General features: G+C 40.5%; 1 protein-coding gene and 1 long non-coding RNA gene across 6 annotated transcripts; one reads left to right on the top strand and one right to left on the bottom strand.

The window, feature by feature from the left end:
• The first annotated feature begins 763 nt into the window (after positions 1-763).
• LOC141773244 (uncharacterized) lies at positions 764-16,034 on the top strand. The gene is made up of 3 exons (XR_012595053.1): positions 764-1,115; positions 1,268-1,370; positions 15,416-16,034. It is a non-coding gene; the product is annotated as an uncharacterized LOC141773244 (long non-coding RNA).
• Positions 7,651-21,114, bottom strand: gpr61 (G protein-coupled receptor 61). Of its 5 annotated transcripts, XR_012595038.1 has the most exons (4): positions 20,939-21,114; positions 19,942-20,097; positions 14,197-14,290; positions 12,645-12,900 (listed from the first exon to the last, which is right to left on the bottom strand). XR_012595038.1 is itself a non-coding variant. In XM_074645049.1 (3 exons), the coding sequence occupies exon 3, from the start codon at positions 9,104-9,106 to the stop codon at positions 7,715-7,717; it is 1,392 nt and encodes a 463-aa protein (XP_074501150.1). In that variant the 5' UTR covers positions 9,107-9,340; positions 19,942-20,097; positions 20,939-21,109; the 3' UTR covers positions 7,651-7,714. The 5 variants fall into 5 exon arrangements, 2 of the variants coding, with proteins under 2 accessions (XP_074501150.1, XP_074501151.1); XM_074645049.1 differs by lacking the exons at positions 12,645-12,900; positions 14,197-14,290 and adding an exon at positions 7,651-9,340 and having other exon boundaries at positions 20,939-21,109; XR_012595037.1 differs by lacking the exon at positions 14,197-14,290 and having other exon boundaries at positions 20,939-21,100.
• Between the last annotated feature and the right edge of the window lie 432 nt (positions 21,115-21,546).

The raw sequence follows: 21,546 nt of genomic DNA, 5'->3' as shown, positions 1-21,546 counted from the left end.
CCTGTAACTGATTACACACTCTTTGGATAAAAGACATTCATGTGTTAATGAATTGTTGTTATTGTTATTATTATCATTCATATTGTTATTTATCATTATTATGATTGTTGTTGTTATTGATATTATTATTATTATTACTATTATTAGTGATGATAATAATGGTAATATATTATTATTATTATTGTTGTTACTGTTATGTTGCTGTAATTATAAGATAAGATAAGATATAAGATATTCCTTTATTAGTCCCGCAGTGGGGAAATTTTCAATTATGTCATTTTCATAATCATTATAATTGTTATGACCACTATAAAGACAGACTAATGTTTTTTGTTTTTGCCTCTTTACTTATGTATTTATTTTCATTTATTTATTTATTTTTGTTTATTTGATCTTATTATTATTTTAATTTATCTGCCTGTTTGCTTCAAATCATAACTTGATAATTTGCCTATTATTATTTTGATTATCATTATTATTACTATTATTGTTGTTAACGTTATTATTATTATTATTATTTTTAATAATAATAATAATAATAATAATAATAATAATAATAATAATGTTATTATAATTGTTTTATTTATTTTTATTTTTTTTAGCCTATTTATCTCCTACCATTACTTCGATCCTGTGCTTAAATAATGTTACACTTTTATAGAATGACCACTCTATCTTCTTGGCTTTTATTTTGACATGTTTTCTTTCACTTCCGGGTCATGAGACTGCCGTTCATCACTCTTCTCTTCGATTAAAACAAATTATGACAAAAAGAAACTTGCAAAAAACAAACTGGATCGTTTTTTTTAATTATTTATTTTTTTCGTTTTTCGGTTGGAAACAAAAAAAACAAACGAAAACGGAAAAAAAACAATAGTATTTCTGTTTTTTTTTGTGTTTTAATTACAAATGACGGATTATCAGATTATACCCAGCAGACCCTGAAGACACAGTGTGCAGGTTTTTCTCTACAGTTTACATTCATCTACAGTGTAGCAGGAGTTGTGTGGTGTGTCTGCGCCTCCAGTGGATCTACAGCTGATAAATCTGTCCAATCTGCACTTTACTGCTAAACAACAACAGACAACCAACGACACCAGTCAAGAGGTCAAGAGGTCAGCTTCACCTGCAATCTTTTGTCTTCATTTTAAACCTCTTTTGTTGTTGGTCGCCTTATTACAAACCAAGAACTTCAATAGGATCTAGTGGCAACTTTGAGTCAATCATCTTAAGTGTAACAATAATCTCTAACTTTTGTCTCCTCCAGACAAACAATCCCATCATCGCTGTCATCATCATCATCATCATCATCATGAACAGCAGCAGGTTACTGTGGCAACGGCTGATTTCAGAGAAGTCATGATTTGAAGGTAAGTGAGAAATTCATGTGATTGAGTTCAACTCTGATCCAGTGAGGGAGACCTTTTTTCAGGGTTTCTCTGGGAGCTTCAAACATGTTTGTGGCATAAGATAAGATAAGATAAGATATTCCTTTATTAGTCCCGCAGTGGGGACATTTGCAGTGTACAGCAGCAAAGGGGATAGTGCAAAAAACAAGATGCATCAGCTAACACAGTAAAAATAAACAAAGTGTAACAAAATATGAACCATTTAAATAGAAGGAAGTATAAAAATAGGAGCAGTATATACAGTATTGACAATATACAGACTATTTACAAAATTGCACAAGTGGAAAATGATATTGCACAGTGAGAATGAATGAAATTCCACCTGAAATCTCTCTCTGTTTAGTTGTTTAGGAGTTGAGTTTATAAGAAACACTGAATGACTGCACCCAGTGGGGCCCCTCCAGGGTGGCACGATGGAGGCATCTGCCCTTGATCACTTTCTCTGGGCTGGGTGTTGTAGCACAGCACAAAGGTCAGGCTGTTTGAACTGTTTATCTCTGCGCTGCGGGGGGGCGCCCTCCACGGCTCGACATGAAAGCGATGAGTCACTCTGTCCGATGGGGAGCAGCACAGGAGAGGGGAAGAAAATTAGGATAATCAGAGAATAGAGGACGAGCCCCCCGGGGTGCTGCCAGGCGGACGGTGGAATCTGTGACTGGATTTTTCTGTTGAAAAACAACACGCCAAAAACTGGCATTAATTTGCACAATCCACATCTAAAATAATCTTGGATTCCTTCCTATTATCAATCTCTATTATTCTGCTTTTTTTTTCTTCACTAGATTTAAAATTTATATTTGAAATCATTAACCCTCTGAGACCCACAATAGACCCGTTTTTGTCTTTTTTTTAGGGGAGTTAAGGGGGTCTTTAGGGGGAGATAGCAGGTCAACAGTAGATGTCACATAGAAGTGGTGTACATCATCTGAAAGCTGAGAACCTGGAGATTAATTTGAGATGCTGCTCAGCACTGTGTGTCAAGTTGTTCTAGTCATTAATCAGAAATAAACATGAATTAATTAATTTATTTACCGGTTATTATCTATTAAAATAAATTGTAAAAGTGTATAAGGGTTTAGAACATTATGATAGAAGTATATGATGGTCATTCTCATGCTCTATTTTTCTCATAATTTGCTGCAGCAATTTGTGTGGTTGATACCATTTGTTACACAGATTTGGTGCTAAATTTAATATTTTTTTATCACTCGAGAATTGATAAAAATGATCAATGATTCCTCCAAAAATACCACATTAAGACACCAAGACCTTGAGGAACACCATAGAAAAAGCCATGCCGTGATTTCTGCAAGAATTGCATTATTCGGCCATTGGATGGCGAGCGCTTCTGTTGTGTAAACTGCTCAGAAACCCCCTTATTGTCAATCTAGCTAGGAAAGCCATCCATCCTCTGAATGCTCTAGGTCTCTAGTTTGTGGCTGTAAAGTTTCATGAGGCTGTGATTATCCTAGAGGTCACCACAGGTCATTTTATACAGGGAGGTCAAGTTAAAAAAAAAATGGTCTCACTACAATGAAATGTCTCCTATAGGGACTAACATCATCACACATGAATACAGTTGGGCTCATTGGATCCCCAAGAGTCTCAGCTTTACAGTGATAACCAATTTATGTAATTCAAAGACTGTTTAGGGACCCCAGTATGCAGAAATATTCAACTACATCATTTTAGAATAGGCAAAGTGGGCATGTCTGTAAAGGGGAGACTCGTGGGTACCCATAGAACCCATTTTCATTCACATGTCTTGAGGTCAGAGGTCAAGGGACCCCTTTGAAAATGGCCATGCCAGTTTTTCCCTCGCTAAAATTTAGCCCAACTTTGGAGCGTTATTTACCCTCCTTCCCAAAAAGCTAGTATGACATGGTTGGTACCAATGGATTCCTTCGATTTTTCTAGTTTATATGATATATGATATCTGTATCTTCATTTTAGCTCTAAAACTGAACCTACTACAACCTCTGAAAGACAGTAAAGTCAGTCTCAGAGGGTTAAGGGATAATGGCTTTCATTCACCCATCAGTGCACTTATTGAAAAGAGTGAACGTCCCCAGTGTGTTGTACATTTAGTGTATGAGTTGGGGTGTTAATTATATTATGTAGGACCTGAAGTTGTGCTATAAGGGTGTCAGTGTCTTTGGGTTTTAGTTCAGTTATCAAGAATTACAGTGTCGTCCACAACGTCCCCCCACCGACGAGCTTCAGCATCCTACCTTCCTCCAAATGTCACTCCTCTTTCATCCTGTTCTTAGAGCTTCATTTCACCTCTGTGAAGCTGCACCCCCCACCTGCAACACACACACACACACACACACGCACGCACACACACACGCACACACACACGCAGGCCAGGCTGCTATATATGGAGTCATAGGAGTGCCATAATAAAGAATAAATCTGTAAAAGAATAACAAAATAAATGTGGAAATATAAAGATAAATAAATAAAAGAATAAATAAGTAGATAAAAAAAAATAGAAATAGAAAAAAATTAAAGAATAAATAATGTGGACATATAAAGACAAACAACAAAATATAAAATAATTATTATATGCACTATCTTCACATTTATTTGTTCATTTATTTATATCCATATTTATTTATGTATTTTCTAAAAATATATATTTGTTTATTTTTTTGCATATAAATTACTCTATTTTTGGATAAAATAATAAAGAAAAATAAAGGGATAAAAATAAATAAATGACATTATATAAAAATGAATAAATTAAAAAACTAATAATAAAATATACAGTAAAAATTGAGTAATTTATATGCAATAAATAAATATCTAAAAAATACTTAAATAAATATATACATAAATAAATTAACAGATAAATGTGAAAATAAGTGAAAATGCTCATAATTATTCTTTTATATCTTATTAGTTGTCTTTATATTTCCACATTTATTTATTCTTTTTTTTTTGTCTTTATCTTTCCATATTTTTTATTTACTTTTATATTCTTTTATGTATTTCTCATTATATTTCAACATTTATTTATTTATTTGTCTTTATATTTACACATGTATTTTCTTATTCTTTTACACGTTTATTCTTTATTATGGCACTCCTATGACTCCATAGAAGAGATGATAGACGGGATTGATCATGTGATAGATGCAGTTATTGATCTGAAAATGTCTGGTAAGTAACTACGACAACCACAACACTGGAGTTAATCTTCTTGCTGTGCCTTTAATCATTTCAACTGATGGGTAACCGATACACGGGGACATGTTAACAAGAGAAAAACAAACCCTAATAATGAGGAATCCAAACAGTCTTTTTAGCTCAGGTACAAAAAAAAAAAAAAAAACATACAAAGGGAAATTAACATATCGACTGTATTGATGATTTACAATGAACAAAACTGTAGCTGACAAAGTCCTGAAGCTGGAAATATTATCTACAGCTGACTTCTCTCCGTCCTCGTAATCAACAGATGGCGGCAGAAATAAGAGTTTAAAGCGTTTAATCAGATTGGTCGGGGTGGGTGGGCAATTTTGCTGCCACAGTAACGGAAATCCAGCTGATTGAATGGTGGATTCAATCAACATAAGGGGGCTTTGTGATGACCCCAGACTGTGTAAAATATCACTGAATTAATTTATTACAACATGAAGACGAGATGATCGATAACACTCAATGAGGAAGATCTCAGATTGTCCCTGTAACGCTGGTGGAATCAATTAAGGTAGTTTTCTGTTATTTTGTTGCATAAAATTGTATATTGATAGTTCTAATTTTTAAATTACTAATAAAAAAAAAAATGGTAACACTTCTTTTCACAGGTCCGCAAATGTAATGGTGATAATTAGCAAGTAACTTATTTGAATTTTTTTTGGAATTACTGCCATATTACCCCAATATTTACCTCAAAATTGATCGAAAATGACTTTATTATAAACATTATTTAATAATTATATGCTAAAATAGCATATAATGGTTAAAATAGGGCGCTTAGGTTTGAGAAGCGGCTGTGCGGTGCTCTTCATACACTTCTGATCAGGCACAAATCTCACCATTTGTGTGACTTATTGTCTACACAAATGTAACCTGGTAGCTGATGTCATGATTCAGGGAGTTTTTTAAAGAATTGCTAATTATTATTTATTTACCAGCAGACATCAACTTTGTATTCTTTTCCTGGAAATGTACTAAATAAATGACAGAATATTGGGAAATAGCAGAATATAATTATTAAATAATGTTTGTAATAAAGAAATTTTCGATAAATTTGAGGTAAATATTGGGGTATTTTGGCAGTAATACCAAAGAAATGTCAAATAGGTTACTTGCTAATTATCGCCTAAATTACCATGAAAGTTGCGGACCTGTAAAATGAAGTTTTACCCCAGGCAGACATAAGAATATCTAATATGCACTCTTCAATATTTGTTTGTTTATCGCAAGTCGTATCGTCGTCCTAATATTGAACAATGATATCACAGATTTTTCTCATATCGTGCAGGCCTACTGAATATAATATGAAATATCCATAAAATGTCACTTAGTGAGGGGTCGTCAGTTGACTCAGTGATAGAGAAGAGGTGCCAGTATTTTATACATACTGTAGAGCATTGATGATTGTGGCAGTGATTTCGTCTTGTACTTGATTAAATTTGGGCCTCACATTACTGCACCGTCATTTTGACACAAAATAAAAACATTTTAAAACAAGATACCTCGAGACAATTAAGAACATTATGTCTCGTCCTGACACAAAGGGGCCTTTTTTTGTTGTTGTTGTTTTGTCTCCCAGCAAAATGTAAGCCTTCCCTGAACGCCTTGTGTTGGGTGTCTTGTGATACAACAGTCCGGTACGAAGCGGGTCCAAAATAGATGAAGGCAGCAAGAAAAGAGCAAGTATAAAAAGAGACTTTGGAACATTTTGTCACTGCTCGTGTGACTTGTGCAAACTGTTTTGTATTCCACCTGAGATCAGAGAAAAGTATCACCAGAGTCTCCAGTTTGTGGCTAAATGAGGCCAAAGGCTGAATGAAGCCTGCCATGCGTCTCACCTGTGTGCTGCCGTGTAGCCACAACAAGCCTGGTTGTTTACAGCACAAACACGAGCGCGCTTCACACTGCTCCCGTGTTTACCTGTAAACAGCACAGACATCACGGGGTGACAGTGACGGTGACGGGGGGGGGAGGGCGGTCTGGTCGCGACGTCCGATTCTGTCCACGACACGTCCAGCAGCCTCGTGTCGACAAACTGAGCCGATGTTTTCACAAAAGCTCAACGCCAGAACTGTGAGCCGAATGAAACCAGTCATAATGTTTTTCTTTGAGCGGTGAAATCACGAGTCCACCGACGTGAGATGATTTTTTTGGTGAGGAGGTGATAATCACAAGACTGAGGACAGATAAACATGAAGAATGATGCTTAAAAATATGCTGGTGTGTCAGCCTGTTTATTACAAATACCAGCAGCAGCAGCAGCAGCTGTGAAATGATCCTGTTCAACACAACGGCCCTGAATATTCACTCCTTTCTACGAGGAAAACAACGACATTTTTTGCATCAATTCCTCGGTGTTATGAGCAGAATAAATACACTTTGATGGAAACTGATCTTAAACAAACCGACTACTTTTTCTTCCGCAAAAATAACACTTTGTTGGAGATGAACTAGTGTCTAAATAGAAGTGCAACAGGGTGTTTTTTTATGTTTAGATCAATAATAAAACAGCTGTTTGTTCATAGAGAACCTGCTGTATCAATCGGACTGATTGTCGAGGGGCTTCTTCAAGTCATAAAACACAAAAACGAGGGAACGCTTTGCCCTGAAGTAAAAACAAAAAAGATTGGATGTAATGACTAATTTCACACTGGATATTATAATTAAATGTCGATGAATGGAGAACCCACATTTTGATGAGGAATGAATGGACCTAACATTGTCTCAGAAATGTCCTTTAATAGCTCTTATAGTTTTCCATAAAAACTGTGTTCCCCCTGAAGTTTCTTTATGTTAATGTGATGTTTGTCACACTGCTGACCCGTGATTAACACAGCAAGGGTTGAGTGTCCATCACACAGAAAACAGCCCGACACTGTATGGCTCTCAAAACATGTAACGCTCCACACGAGTGAGATGATGCAGGCGACGTATCCGGCTACAAAACTTTAATTCTTCACTTTGTTTTGCAGTTCGCTGGGTTTTTAGCTTAAAAGCTCGGTTGTAGCATGAACACGAGATGTATTAATTCAACACATTTTTAGAAAATAAAACTCAGTATATTTATTGGATTATTATAGATGGCAGAAGACGAGAGGCAGCTACAGCTCCGGTACAGTTTTGCAGCAGTTCTCTGATACATGCAGCTCATTGTTCAGCTGTTGCCGCTGTATGAACTCTGAGGTCTCCTCAAGGATCTGCCCTGGGATGTGGAAGTCAGCTGGCGTGTTCTGCTGAACAGCTGATCCCTGAAGGCCCTCGGTCGCTGGCTCCTCTGGGCTGGCTCTGCTGTGAGAGTTGCAGGGCTCCAGATTGCATGCAGTGCCTTGAAGGAACTGCAGAAAGTTCTCCTCGATGGAGGCCTCACGGCTGGGCAGCTGCTCCCCTTCGCCGGGCCCGGCCCGCTTGAAGAGGCAGGCCAGGTGGCGGCTCAGCTCCTCGCGAATCTGCCGGTTCAGAAAGCCGTAGAAGAAGGGGTTGGAGGTGAAGCAGAAATAGCCAATCCACGTGACCACGTCCTCCAGCTGGGCCAGCGAGGCGGGAGAGGTAGACGCCACGGCCGAGTAGAGGTGGAAGGAGAAATACGGCAGCCAGCAGCAGAGGAACTGGCCTCCCACCGCCACCAAGACCACCGCAGCCTTCCCGCCGCTGAAGGTCCTCTGAGGGGTGGTGCGGGCGCCAGTTCCACCGAGGCTGGCCGCCATGGTGGAGTGGCTGCTGATGGACTCGGACCGTTGCCGCGGCGTGTCCATCCAAGTGGGGAGGTGCCCGTGCTGCATGGCCGCTACCCGCGCCACCTTGAACATGTTGCAGTAGACCACCAGAATGATCAGCATGGGGCACAGGAAATAGATGCACGTAAAGAAGACCATGAAAAGCAGCCGTGTGGTCCGGCCTCCCGTCCAGTGGAGGGAGCAGTGTCTCTGACCGTGAGCGAGAACCGAACCCTGGAGCAGCCACCCCAGGACAGGCAGCAGTGACATGATGACGGCTTTAATCCAGATTCCCACCAGCACCATCACCACCACGCCCACCGTCATCTTCACCTCGTGACGCATGGGATGGACAATGTAGTAGTAGCGCTCCACGTTGATGGCACAGATGGTGAGGATGGCGGCGCTCACCAGACACACGCTCAAGCCGAGGTAGCTCCGACACAGTGCCTCGTCCGCCAGGATCCGGTCCGACAACATCCCCAGAGGCATCAGCACCAGCGCCGCCAGCAGGTCCACCAGACACAGGTGGAACACAAAGGCGAACTTGCGCAGCTGCGGCGTTTTGGTGATGACGATCATCACGGCCAAGTTCCCCACCACCGCCAGCACGTCGATGATGAGCATGGCACACAGCGCTAAGGACCGGTTCAGATCTACGCCACCTCGGATGCTCGCGAAGGGCGAGGTCACGTTAGAGATATTCGGGTGCAGTGAGGCTGGAAGGCCGGAGAGAGAAGTGTTCCAGGAGGAGGGGCTCGGCGTGACAAGACGCTCCATGAGAGGATGGGATGAGGAGGAGAGAGGCCGCTGAATTTTACGGGCCCATCACCCATCCTCCCCTGTCATAGGGTGTCACCGAGAGGCTCAGGCGGTGGTGTCTGTCATGGCAGCTGGAGCTGTACAGGCCCTGACCCCCCCGCTAGACGTTAGCCTGGAGCTCTGCAGACGATCACTCAATTCCTTGTAACTTCTAGTGAAGCCGTCCTTCTCTCTCCAATATGACCTTCAGATCTGAAACAAAAGAGAAAGTGCTGTTAGTTTTCATCACATGCTCATGATGAGTTTGACTGTATTTCATGACATATAACACCAACTAATGGGACTAGTTGTTTAATAGTTTGAAAAGGAAACTAAATGTCGCCAGAACATTTTTGGCATCATTGGGCAAAAAAATCATAATAACCTTTCAGCATATTGTAATTCAAGTGTTCTGAGAGAAAACTAAACTTCTGCACTTCCTCATGGCTCTGACGGGAGATTTTGGCCAATCACAGGTCATTTCAGAGAGAGAGAGAGCGTTCCTATTGGCTGTGGACTGGCTGGTGGGCAGTGCTTCCTCAACTGATCTCAACATGGCTGCCGAGTCACAAACTTTTTAATTTTACAGCAACACAGTACACTACAAGATGATTCTGAAAACATCTGAGGATAGAAATAGGCATTACAGTAACTAGTATTTGATCAGCGCTGCCTAGTTTGATCGTTCGATCGGCGTTTGTGAGTGATTGACAGCTGCTCAGAGACGGCAAGACTCCAGCTCAGCTCTGATTGGTTGTTTTCCTCCGGTCTGTGAAATCTTGCAGATGCCGTTAGGAGCACCAGAGGACACCAGAGGCACGTGATTTTTTTTCAGATTACCCGTCTCATGAACTACTGTCAGGGTATAGCGACCGTTTTATAAAAATAACTTTTTTCTAATCATATTTGCTCCAATCTCACCTACTGCTGCTTTAAAGGAACATAAAACTAAGACAGAAATTATGTCTGCTATTGGCGATGTACAGCTTGGTGCTACGAGTCGCTCTCGGCTACTTTCATTTTGTCAAATTAGCTCTCAGATGAAAAATGGTTGGAGACCCCTGGACTGGACTAGAAATACATAATGCAAACGTAAAAACTACTGTTAATGTAAATACTGACAGTATAATATTCTTGTTTTTGATCTATCCACCCATAAAAACCCCAAATCATCCTGTGCGATACTGTAGCTATGAAGCCGTCAAACTTGATGCCGTCTGCGCTCACTTGTAGCCTGGGTCATAATTCACTACGTATTTGACATCTGCATCATCAGATGTGTGTTTTCAGGGCAGCCGGGGGCCTCGGGGAGAAGCTAAAAGCGCAGAGTGGACCATATGTCGCCTTTAACAGAGTCGAGAAGCAAACTGGGCGAGTGAATAAACTGCGAAACTCAGCATTACAGAGAGAGCATGCTGCTGTCTGAAGTGATGGGAGGGGGAGATCGATAAACACTTTTCTTATTATTACGATCATGACATGAGAAATATAAAATGTGAAGCTTCTGAATAAAACCTATGGAGCAACATTAACCTCTTAAGCCCTAGGGTGCTGGAAGGTGTTGTTTCGCCTAGACAGAAAATACCGAAAATCAATCAAGAATAGCTCCACAACTACCAGGTCTATATGCATGATGTTGGTCTCTATGGATAGGTAAGACCTCAGAGAATTCATCCCCAGTGTGAGTAACATTGTGACTGTTGTAATTTTCATTTTTATCCTCGCCTAAAATGTTTTCTAGATTAGACAGTAGATAACACCATTATAGCAATGATGCCATGCACAGAGATGCCACTGAATTCATTCAGCAACTCCTTCACTACAACTGTGCCAAAGCAGATATAAATTACACAAAGCACATAGATTCTACAAAGGTTTTAGTAAGATAGGACCAGGAGGACTCTCCATTTGGCCACTTGGATACCCAAAGTGTGCCAAACGGGTTTTCTACCTCTTGAAAGGGAATCTGGCTGTAAAATACTCCTGATATCCACTACAGGAGGCTATGTGCACACAATGGAGCCTTTGGCCATGACATTTACCCTGTGCATCATCACATTCTACCACTGTGTACAGTATAAAATCAATATAAACAACAGAATTGTATAATTTTGACTCCAAATGGAGTCGTTTTGTTATAATAATGAAATATGATCAAGTAGATAATAACAAATAAGATCAATAACAATGTAAATAAGATAACAAAAGAGAATCCAAAGTCAAGTATGTACATTCAATATAAAAATATTATAAAGTAAAAATACAATTTCTCGTGCGTTGATTTTGTAACGAAAATATTGAAATCATTGCCAAACAAACATTGTTTTGAGTGTTGTTTTAGTAGCGTTAAGGCCTCGTCTTTTAGAAACATTTCAGAAAAAAAGATCGCCACAGCATTTTATGAAGTTTTAAAAGGCAGTGCTTTAACCGGTACCTGGTAAAAGTGGTTAAATTATAATCTAAAATTCATGTAAATGGTGGCAGAGCACCCTCAGCGGTGAGTGCAAGCATCAAGAGGCCCTGCGCGCTGTGTTTACTGTCATAACCTCACCCGGAGACAACCCCACACACTGTAAAAGCCGTGGAACGAGCACTAAGGCTTTGGTACATTTCCATACGCTGCACACCTGCATGGGCAAGTTTTCCATTTCACAAGTGTGACCGACTTCATCCCTGCGAGGCGCCTGTTGTTTTCCTGCCCACGTACGTACGCGCACGTACTCCAACAATCACCCGACAGACGCAGGCGTATACGTAGGCGGCCCCTTGCCGAATAGGTCAAAGGGTTACAGTCACCTTCAGCCCAATAAAACAGCCAATAAACAGCTATATGGTGTAGCAACAACTGTGGAGCAGCCCCTCTTGAGATTCTCCGTCTAATCAGCATTGATTGTTTTATTGCTCTCTGGTGTCCAGGGTCACTTTGGTGCCACCAAAAAATTTAAATACTTGCTGTAAAAAGGAAATTATCAGCCACTCAAAGGGCCTTTTATTACCCGATTAAAAAGCATCCAAACTGGATGTATTAAAGTTGATTTTTATCAAGTCTAAACCACACAAACAGAACTATATAAAGACTATAAGGGGACTCACATGCACCACTTCCTCCCATTTAATGTGATCAAATCAATGAAAGAAGTGCAATTTTAGAGTCACACATAGCTAGAATTTAAGGTCGCAGCAGAATCTCTCCGGGGCTGCCGACTGGAAACCATATGACCCAATAATATGCACATGACACGGTGTTTACTGCGAGGAGAGAAGCAGCCTGTTGTTTCATTACACAGCAGCAACATGCAGGTGACAAAATGAACATATGTGAACCTGCCCTTTTTACATGGAGACACAAAGATAACAGATAACAGATGTGCTAACTTCCATACATTAAAACACTAACAGATGTGTGTGTGTGAGGATGTGACATACCTCAGTGTGGAGAGGGCTGCTTCCTCCTGTGCAGGTTCACAGTGTACTGAAGGACTGTTTTTGCTTTGCTTCCCCCTCACACACACACACACACACACACACACACACAGCAAACACACACTGACACACACCACGTCACAGAGAGAGAGAGAGGAGAGAGGGGCGCTCCTGTGTCTCCTCCTCACCTGGCCCCTTTCATCTCGTCATCACCTCCCACCCGGCCGAGCTGACCGTCCCCCTCCCCATCACCTCCCTCCTCCTCCTCCTCCTCTTCTTCCTCCTCAGCTCTCCTCCAGCCAGGTCTTCGATTCAGGTGGGAGAGCAGGAGGCTGGTGGAGAGATGGTACCTAAAAAAAAAAATAGAATAAAAAAATAAAAAATGAGGAGAGGGTTTCTGTCTTCCAGCCTGTGATGCACAACGACTGGACGCACACGCACACACACACACACTTTCACACACATACATGTACTGTCTCCGGCACGCGCCCAGGGCAACTGCAGCGCCGTGCAGAGCAGACAGGCAGGCGGCGGGTGGGCAGGCGGCACCCAGCCTCCCTGCTCTCTACTGGGTCTTAGTGCCTCACGGCCTCCTCATGGAGGGATGGAGCTACCTTCACAACTAATCTCACCACAGGCATACTTACGACAGAGTATTAGGGCCACATTGAGGGGGGGAGAAAGCCACAATATTACGAGAATAAAGTCACAAAATTATGAGAATAAAGTCATAATATTATGAGAATAAAGTCGTAATATAACGAGAATAAAGTCTTAACATTATAAAGTAGTAATTTTACGTGCTATTTTAGAGGGGAAATAGAGCAGCTGTGTGAAAATGAGGAACGTGGAGCATCTCGTCGAGTTATACTTTAGTTTATGTTTCACAAATAACAAAGTACTTCATCTTTTGGCACATCAGCACCACATTATCATCAGTATCAGGACATTGAAAAGATTGTGCAAGAAACTGCGTTTATTCTGAAGAAAGAGCCACACGGACCTGATGGAGGAACTGACTCTTTTGTAGAGGAGGACATGACTTTTTTTCTTTATTCTCATTAAATTCCGACTTTTTTCTCGTAATATTCTGACTTAAGTCTCGAAATCTCAGATTTTCTCTCTCTCAATGTGACCCTAATACTCCGTTGTAGAATAAAGTCATAACTTAACGAGAAAAAAAGTCATAACTTTACGAGAATAAAGACAAAAATCTTAGTCTCAGAGACTTTTTTTCCTGCATTCTGGTGACTTTAAAAGAATGAAAATAACAGCATTTTTATGTTAAATAGGCCTACTTTTAATTTAACTTTTAATTCTCAGGAAAGAAAACTGATCTAACTAAAAATGAAAATGAAAATCTAACTAATGTTTATCAGTTTTTATTCATTCATTAATTTTTTTCCCCGTCTTGAGTATTTATTTTCTTAGTACTCTCTATTTCTCTCTCCGTCTCTCGCTGAAAGCCGTTTGAAACACGACACGACAACGGTGCCGCTGCGCTCTGAAACGCATTATTTCCAATGGTTAGCGCCGTCCAATGGATGGATATATATATACAGCATAGCCTATACACGCTTCGGGAGGGTTGGCTATGACCACAAGTCCCACTAACAAGTTGCCCAACAATTAGGAGAGAAAATCACCTTAACCTTCTGGATCAGCGTTTCTCTGATTCTCTGTCTCCTCACGCTCAAGATCTCCCTCCACGCACAATCCGACAAAAGCCGTCTCACGAGGCTGGATTATTGATCCCCAGAGAGGAAAGGAATCCCAGTGGTTAATGTTAATGAGCTGAGATTAACATTCACAAAAGCCCAGCCCACACACACACACACACATACATATAGGCCCTGTTCAGACCCGGCATTAAAGCTGCAGTGGGTAGAAATGGAGCAAATATGATTAAAAAGAAAGTTATTTTTATAAAACGGTTGCTATATCTTGACGTGCATGAGACAGATAATCTGAAAAAAATATCATGTGTCTCTGTGTTCTCTGTTGCTCCCAATGGCATCTGCAAGATTTCACAGACTGGAGGAAAACAACCAATCAGAGCCGAGCTGGAGCCTTGCCGTCTCTGAGCAACTGTCAATCACTCGCAAACTCCGATCAAACGGTCAAACTAGGCAGCGCTGATCAAATATGAATCAATATTCTGTTACTGTAATTCATATTTCTCTCCTCAAATGTTTTCAGAAACATCTGTTAGTGTACTGTTTAGCTGTAAAATGAGAAAGTTTGTGATCTGTTGAGGAAATACCAAGCACCGCCCACCAGCCAGAGCACAGCCAATAGGAACGCTCTCTCTCCCTCAATGAAATTACCTGTGATTGTTCAAAGTCTCCCGTCCCTGGCTAGATTTTCTAAAGCCTGAAACAGAGCCATGAGGAGGTGCAGAAGTCTAGTTATCTCTCAGAGCACTTTAATTACAATATGCTGAAAGGTTGTTATGGAATTTTTTTGCCCAATGATGCCAAACAAGTGTTGCCTGCTGCAGCTTTAAGAGGTTAAATGTTGTCATGTTTGTGGATATCTCATTATCTCGAGTATTTTTGGATGAAACCGTTGCAAACAGGCCGGCCCACCGTCGCTGCCTCTGGCTCATGTTGTTTCCTCTGTGAATCATACTTTTAATAATCGTGCCAATTAAATGAGATGATTTAATAACAACGTGCTTTGGACACAAGAAGTAACCTTTATAATGTATGGAGGCGGCTGTTGTATCTGTCAACTCTACTCATTGTTTTGTATTTTACAGTGTACGTATATCCCCTTTTGTTATCCCGCCTCCAGCGTATGGGTTTTATTTTTAGCTCGTCTTGTCTCGATTGATGCTCTGAAAATTGCTTATTCCTCCCTCAGGATCTGCATGAATGGACTGTCCCACACAACGGCATCAGTATGTGACATCCCCTCTTTTCACGCCGTGTATTTCCTGAGGGATTCATTCATCAGTGGAAGTGCAGCTCCACAAATGAGTTTTATGAGTCATCGCTTCTTGTTTCTGATAAATCGATCGGTTCAATTGAACACATTTTTCCAGTTATTGATCTGTGTGTTCAACAAAGGTTATGTGACGTGAACTGTTGTTTCTGGCTGGATAGTTTGACGATCACGCTGAGAAGGCTGCGGGTTGCTCATATGATCTGTAGGAAAGAAGATCAGATATTCACTTTCCCATGAAATGTGTCCCGGCAGTAAAGGCGACTGATGATAAATAACGCCCTGAGAGTTTTTTTTTTTTTTATAATGATCCGAGATGTGATGATAGAGATGCCACCGGGGCGTTTTTTTTTTTTGAAGAAGGAAACAGGAGCATAGAGGAGTCTTTGTTTGTGTTTGTTAATGCTCCACTCTTCAACTTCTATGTGTTTCTGTGTTTGCGTGTCCTGTGACTGTGCTCGTGTCTGAGGTGTTGAATAATGACAGAAATAGCAGATACTTGCTCATGCCAGCAGCACCAATCACAGGGGAGGGAAATACAATGGTTTCCATGGCAACACTAACCCCCTTTCACCCCCCCCCCATCCCCCACGTGCACCACCTCCAACTGCAGATAAGAAAAGTGCACTAAATACACACTCTCGTACACACTGCATGCATCACCAGGACGGGGTGTTCAACGTGTTTTCTGATTATTCTCTTCCCTTTCCCCCCATTCAACTGAACACAGGTGGGCTGATTCATGCTCAATTACAGCTGCTGATCTAATATTGTTTTCCATTGTGATCTCAGATGTCATCAGTAGGGGGAGCTCTCACATTTAACAAGCAACTGCAACACCTGAAATCACCAGAAAATATCCTTCTTATCGGCATACTTGCCAACCTTGAGACCTCAGAAATAGGGAGGATTTCTAAAGTGTGTGTGTGTGTGTGTGAAAATAACAAAATATTAAGTTCACTCCAACAGCATTATGGTAAATAGGCCTACTTTCAATTTTACTTTTAATTCTCAGGAAAGAAAACTGAATAATTCAGCCCTCTGGTGTCAGTTTATATTCATTCATTCATTTTGTTGCCCGTGCTTGAGTATTTATTTCTCTCTTTCTCACTCACTGAAGGTCGTTTCAGACACAATGCAACAACGGCACCACTGTGCCCTGAAACCCGTTATTTCCAATGGTTTGCACCGTGCACTCACTCCCAATTCCTCAACTACCGCCGTTCGGTCGGTGCCCCTCGGCATCGGAGACCGACGCACCGGGTACCCCTCTAGCGTTACTTTTGGACGAACCAGGGACGGCGTGTCAATATACGCCCTGAACGGACTCCATCCGTTATCCGTAATCGCTTTTCCTATTCAGGGTCGCGGGGGTGCTGGAGCCGATCCCAGCTGACATTTTTGGACTTCTTTTGATATTTTTTGGGCATTTTTCAGAAATGTTTTGGACTTTTCTTTAACATTTGTCTGACTTTTTTCTGACTTTATTTCGGACATTTTTTTTTAGTTTTTTTCGTACATTGTTTGAACTTTTATTCGTACATCTTTTGGCTATTTTGTTTTTTACATTCTTCAGACTTTTTTAGATATTTTTTGGATACATTTCAGAATTTTTTTCGGACATTTTTTAAAACTTTTTTTGTACATTTGTCGGACATTTTTCGGACACAGAGACAGACAACCATTCACATTTACATCTACATTTGAGTTAGCTGGAGTTCGTCACATACTGTTGCTAAAGGGTGCCTCTGTGTGTCAGTTTCCGATGAGAACTATGGTGGCCAACGCGAAAACGCAAATGGACCCATCTAGAGCCAGTTGTTGTCAGAGTAGCGTAGGTCATTTGGATCCGAGTCAGTGCGTAGAGTGTGTGGGAAGTGAGTGGTGAAGCAAGAGCGAGAGAGCGTTGGCGAATGTGTGTGAGTTAGTTTAGCTCTGAGAATATCAAGTGAATTGTCAGTGGAAGTTGCAGTTTGTGCAGAAATAAAATGCTGCAGCTCCTCCAGGCCAACAAGGTTTCCTGTGTCTTATTTCCCGCCGGCTGAATGGAGTGACGGCGAGGGTTAACTCCGGAGTGAGTAACGTTATTGACTCCGGCTCAAGCAGGAAAAGCTAACACAGTGGTTTGTCGGTTCTGGGCTACTGCAGAAGCATGGCGGCCGGCTCCGTGAAGACGTCTCGCTCCCTATGGGGATATAAACGGCTCATTCTAAGCTAACAAAAACATTCTTATTATCAGGTGATTATTCACTAAAGAAAACGTATTAATATTATACTCCATTTCTGCCAATAGATCCCCCTAAATGTTACACACTGTTCCTTTAAAAGCAAATGGCCACATATTTTTAATGTCTATATTGTCCATTTTACTTTTACATCATCCTCTGTGATGCCCAGTAGTCAATACATTTATAAAACATGTGGGTAGCCAGAATCTGACCGCTTTGCTCCAGTTTCATCCTCCCACGGTCCCCCAGAGAACAACATCCACCTGGAGGGTCACATCAGACTGATTACTGATAACACCCCATCATGCACCGCAGCAGACAACGCACTCATCTGAGCTGATTAACCCTCATAGCGACGTATATTTCAACCTATACTGCTAATCACAGATTTTATTCAGATCGTGCAGCCCGCGAGGAAAAGAGCAGTGATCCAAAAATAGACTTCTTAGGGTGTTTAAATCTACAGAGATGGAGAGAAAAGTGTTGATCTACATGCTCCACTAACTCCTTTAGAGTTATTAGAGCATGTAGATCTTAACATATTTCATCCTTCCTGGTTTTAAATATTTATTCTGAGGAAACAACACCTGACCATTTGAGACACATCAACACGTTTTATTTAACCTCTTAAGCCCTACGGTGCTGGAAGGTGTGGTTCACCCTGGACAGACTTACCCAAAATAAATCAAGAATAGCTCCACAACTACCAGGTCTACATGCATGATCTTGGTCTCTATGGATAGGTAAGACCTCAGAGAATTCATCCCCAGTGTCAGTAACATTGTGACTGTTACTGTGCCTGAGTAAATTGTGATGAACCAAAGGAAAACATTTACATTTTTATCCTCGCCTAAAATGTTTTCTAGAATTAGACAGTGGATAACACCATCATAGTAATGATGCCATGCACAGAGTTGCCACTGAATTCATTCAGCAACTCCTTCACTATAACTGTGCCAAAGCAGATATAAATAACACAAAGCACATAGATTCTACAAAGGTTTTAGTGAGGATAGGACCAGGCAAACTCTCCATTTGGAGGTTTTCTACCTATTGAAAGGGACTCTGGCTCTAAAATACTACTGATATCCACTACAGGAGGCGATGTGCACACAATAATGCCTTTGGCCATGACATTCACCCTGTGCATCATCACATTCTACCATTGTGCACAGTATAAAATCAATAAAAACAACTAAATTGTATAACTTTGATTCCAAGTGGAGTAGTTTTATTATAATAATGAAATATGATCAAGTAAAACTTAGATAATAACAAATAAGATCAATAATAAAGTAAATAAGATAACAAAAGAAAAGTAAAAATAAAATTTCTCCGTTGATTTTGTAACTAAAATATTGAAATCATTGCCAAACAAACTACAAAATACACTTGGAGTATTCTTTTAGTAGCGTTATGGCCTCGTCTTTTAGAGACAATTCAGAAAAAAAGACCACCACAGCATTTTATGAAGTATTTAAAGGCAGTGTTTTAACTGGTACCTGGTCTGTCGGGTAAAAGAGGTTTAAAGAAATGCGTTTTTTACAGCAAAGATTTGAGTTTGATGAATGAAATCTACTTTTTTAGAGCTGATTTTAACATTAAAGATCACTTGCTGAGAGTCCTGGGACAGAGAGCCAGAGAATACACTACTAACCAGTGACGGTAACTGGTTTGTGCCATTTGGTTTCCCACCAGAGTAATGCACCGGAGTCCAAACAGACACAGTTAGCACTCTCTGTTGGCTCCAGGTTGGCACTGTCATCCTCTGCACACACTGAGTCACTGCTGAGCGCCGACGCTCCGGGCCGTCGTCTGTCTGGGGACGCATAATAACACTGAACCTCACAAAAGGAGCCAAGACTGATATAAAAATAAAAAAATAAAAACTGAGGATAACATTGCTGCTGATTCTACGGTATCATCTTCTTATCAGTGCTATGATACATTATGTTAAAACATATTTGTTTATTTTTCAACATGTTTGTGGTGATTCAAGTAAACTTTATGACTGACTGGAAAAATACAACGCACCGCCTCGAGGCCACAGATGCTCGATGACTCTTTTCAGTGTCACACTTTTTATTGTGAGAACATCATGACTCCCGGTCGAGTTGCTGTTTTTTATTCACTCACCGACTGTGACGAGTTTCATGTCGTTGGACTGATTCACTTGTTAATTTCAGTTTTTTTTTTTTTTTTAATTGTGATACTCACTTTGATGACTCTCCAGAGGCGACAGCGTCCATGAATAACAACATTGAGTTTGTAGAGTCAGGCTGGTGGGGCAGCGAGGTGAGATGTCCTCGGTTGAGCCACAAACGGCCTAAAGGGGCTTCGCTGCTTTATGCCGCAGCGAGACACGACCTTCATCTGTTAGAAGGACAAACAGCTCAGAAACACACAAATAAACCAAAATACAGGAGGAGACGCAATGACATGAACACCTGTACAATATAACTAATACATCAGACCTGGCACCATCATTACGAAAAAGTAGTATACTTCAAGTTTATTTCATGAAGTCAGTAAAGTTCAAATATATTCCCCGAAGTAAGTATACTAATATCAATGTACTAGTAGTATACTTGTAAGTGTACTACTTCAATACTTTCTGGGACTAAATTGGCCCACTTTTTTAGTTTATAAAAGTATACTTTTAAGTGTACTTTAAGTGTAAGATCAGTAAACTTTGAGTACACAACTAGTTTACATCTAAGTTGTATTTTGCATTGCAACTATACTATGAACTATACAAGTGAACCTATAGGTCTACTGTTAGTTTAATAGTTATAGACTTGTAGCCCACATTTTAGTTTATGAAAGTACACTTTGAAAGTACACTCACTCGTACTTGATATTTGAGGTGTGTTATAAACAATCAAGGTTTCAAAACATGTTTGGAAACCAGAAAAATTATCTCAGGTGACTAACAAGTTAAAACATCTTAATTTAAACATGTCCAGAAACCAATATATTTTGATTTAAAAGCAAGTCTTCATCTGCCTGTTTAGAAATAATAAAAGTTGAGTCAATTTGGAGAAAATATACATAATATAGCCAGCAGCTGGTTGGCTTAGCTTAGCATAAAGACTGGGGGAAAAAAGTATATAAACATTGAGCTTTAGGTATTTACGGGGATTACAAGACTCTGACCCAGACGCAGGTAATGATGAGGAGATGGCAGCAATGATTTTAATGAGGAAAAACTTACGGGAAACAAAACAAATGCAGCCGATCCAGGCAAGTACAAAAACCAATCCACCAGGTACGGTACAAAAGCTATCTAGGAATACAAAACACTTGAAAACAGACTCTCTAGGGTGAAAAATCACACTCAAGGAGCGCCGCCAAACTGAAGAAACAGGGGGAACACAGAGACTAAATACACACCAGGAGAACAGGCTGATTGAACACAGGTGGAACAAATCAGGGCGGGGCAGACAATCACAAAAGGCGGGAAACAAAAAAAGACAGGAAGTAAAACCAGTCAAGACACAAGAGGAGTGAACTTATCAAAATAAAACAGGAAACACTAGAATGAATGAAAATAACAGAAGATTATACACGCTGTACAGAGCCAGAAACAGGTTGAAAAATGGGTGAAAATTGGGAGAAAAATGGGTGAATTATGACCCCGGGAGGAAACCGGGAGGAAACCGGGAGAGGGCGATGAAAAACGGGAGTCTCCCGGGAAGATGGCAGGTGGATTTAGTCACTCACATATGATTCAAGATACAAACAGCAAACTCGAAGGATCTCTCATAGCTGCTGTGTAATTTTCATAGAAACCAATCAGTGCAGTCAGTCAGTTGATTAACG

The sequence above is a fragment of the Sebastes fasciatus genome, chromosome 8 (genome assembly GCF_043250625.1).
Source record: "Sebastes fasciatus isolate fSebFas1 chromosome 8, fSebFas1.pri, whole genome shotgun sequence".
Taxonomy (NCBI): Eukaryota; Metazoa; Chordata; class Actinopteri; order Perciformes; family Sebastidae; genus Sebastes; species Sebastes fasciatus.
Note: the sequence above shows the minus strand (reverse complement) of the source record. Positions and strands in the feature narration are given on the sequence as shown.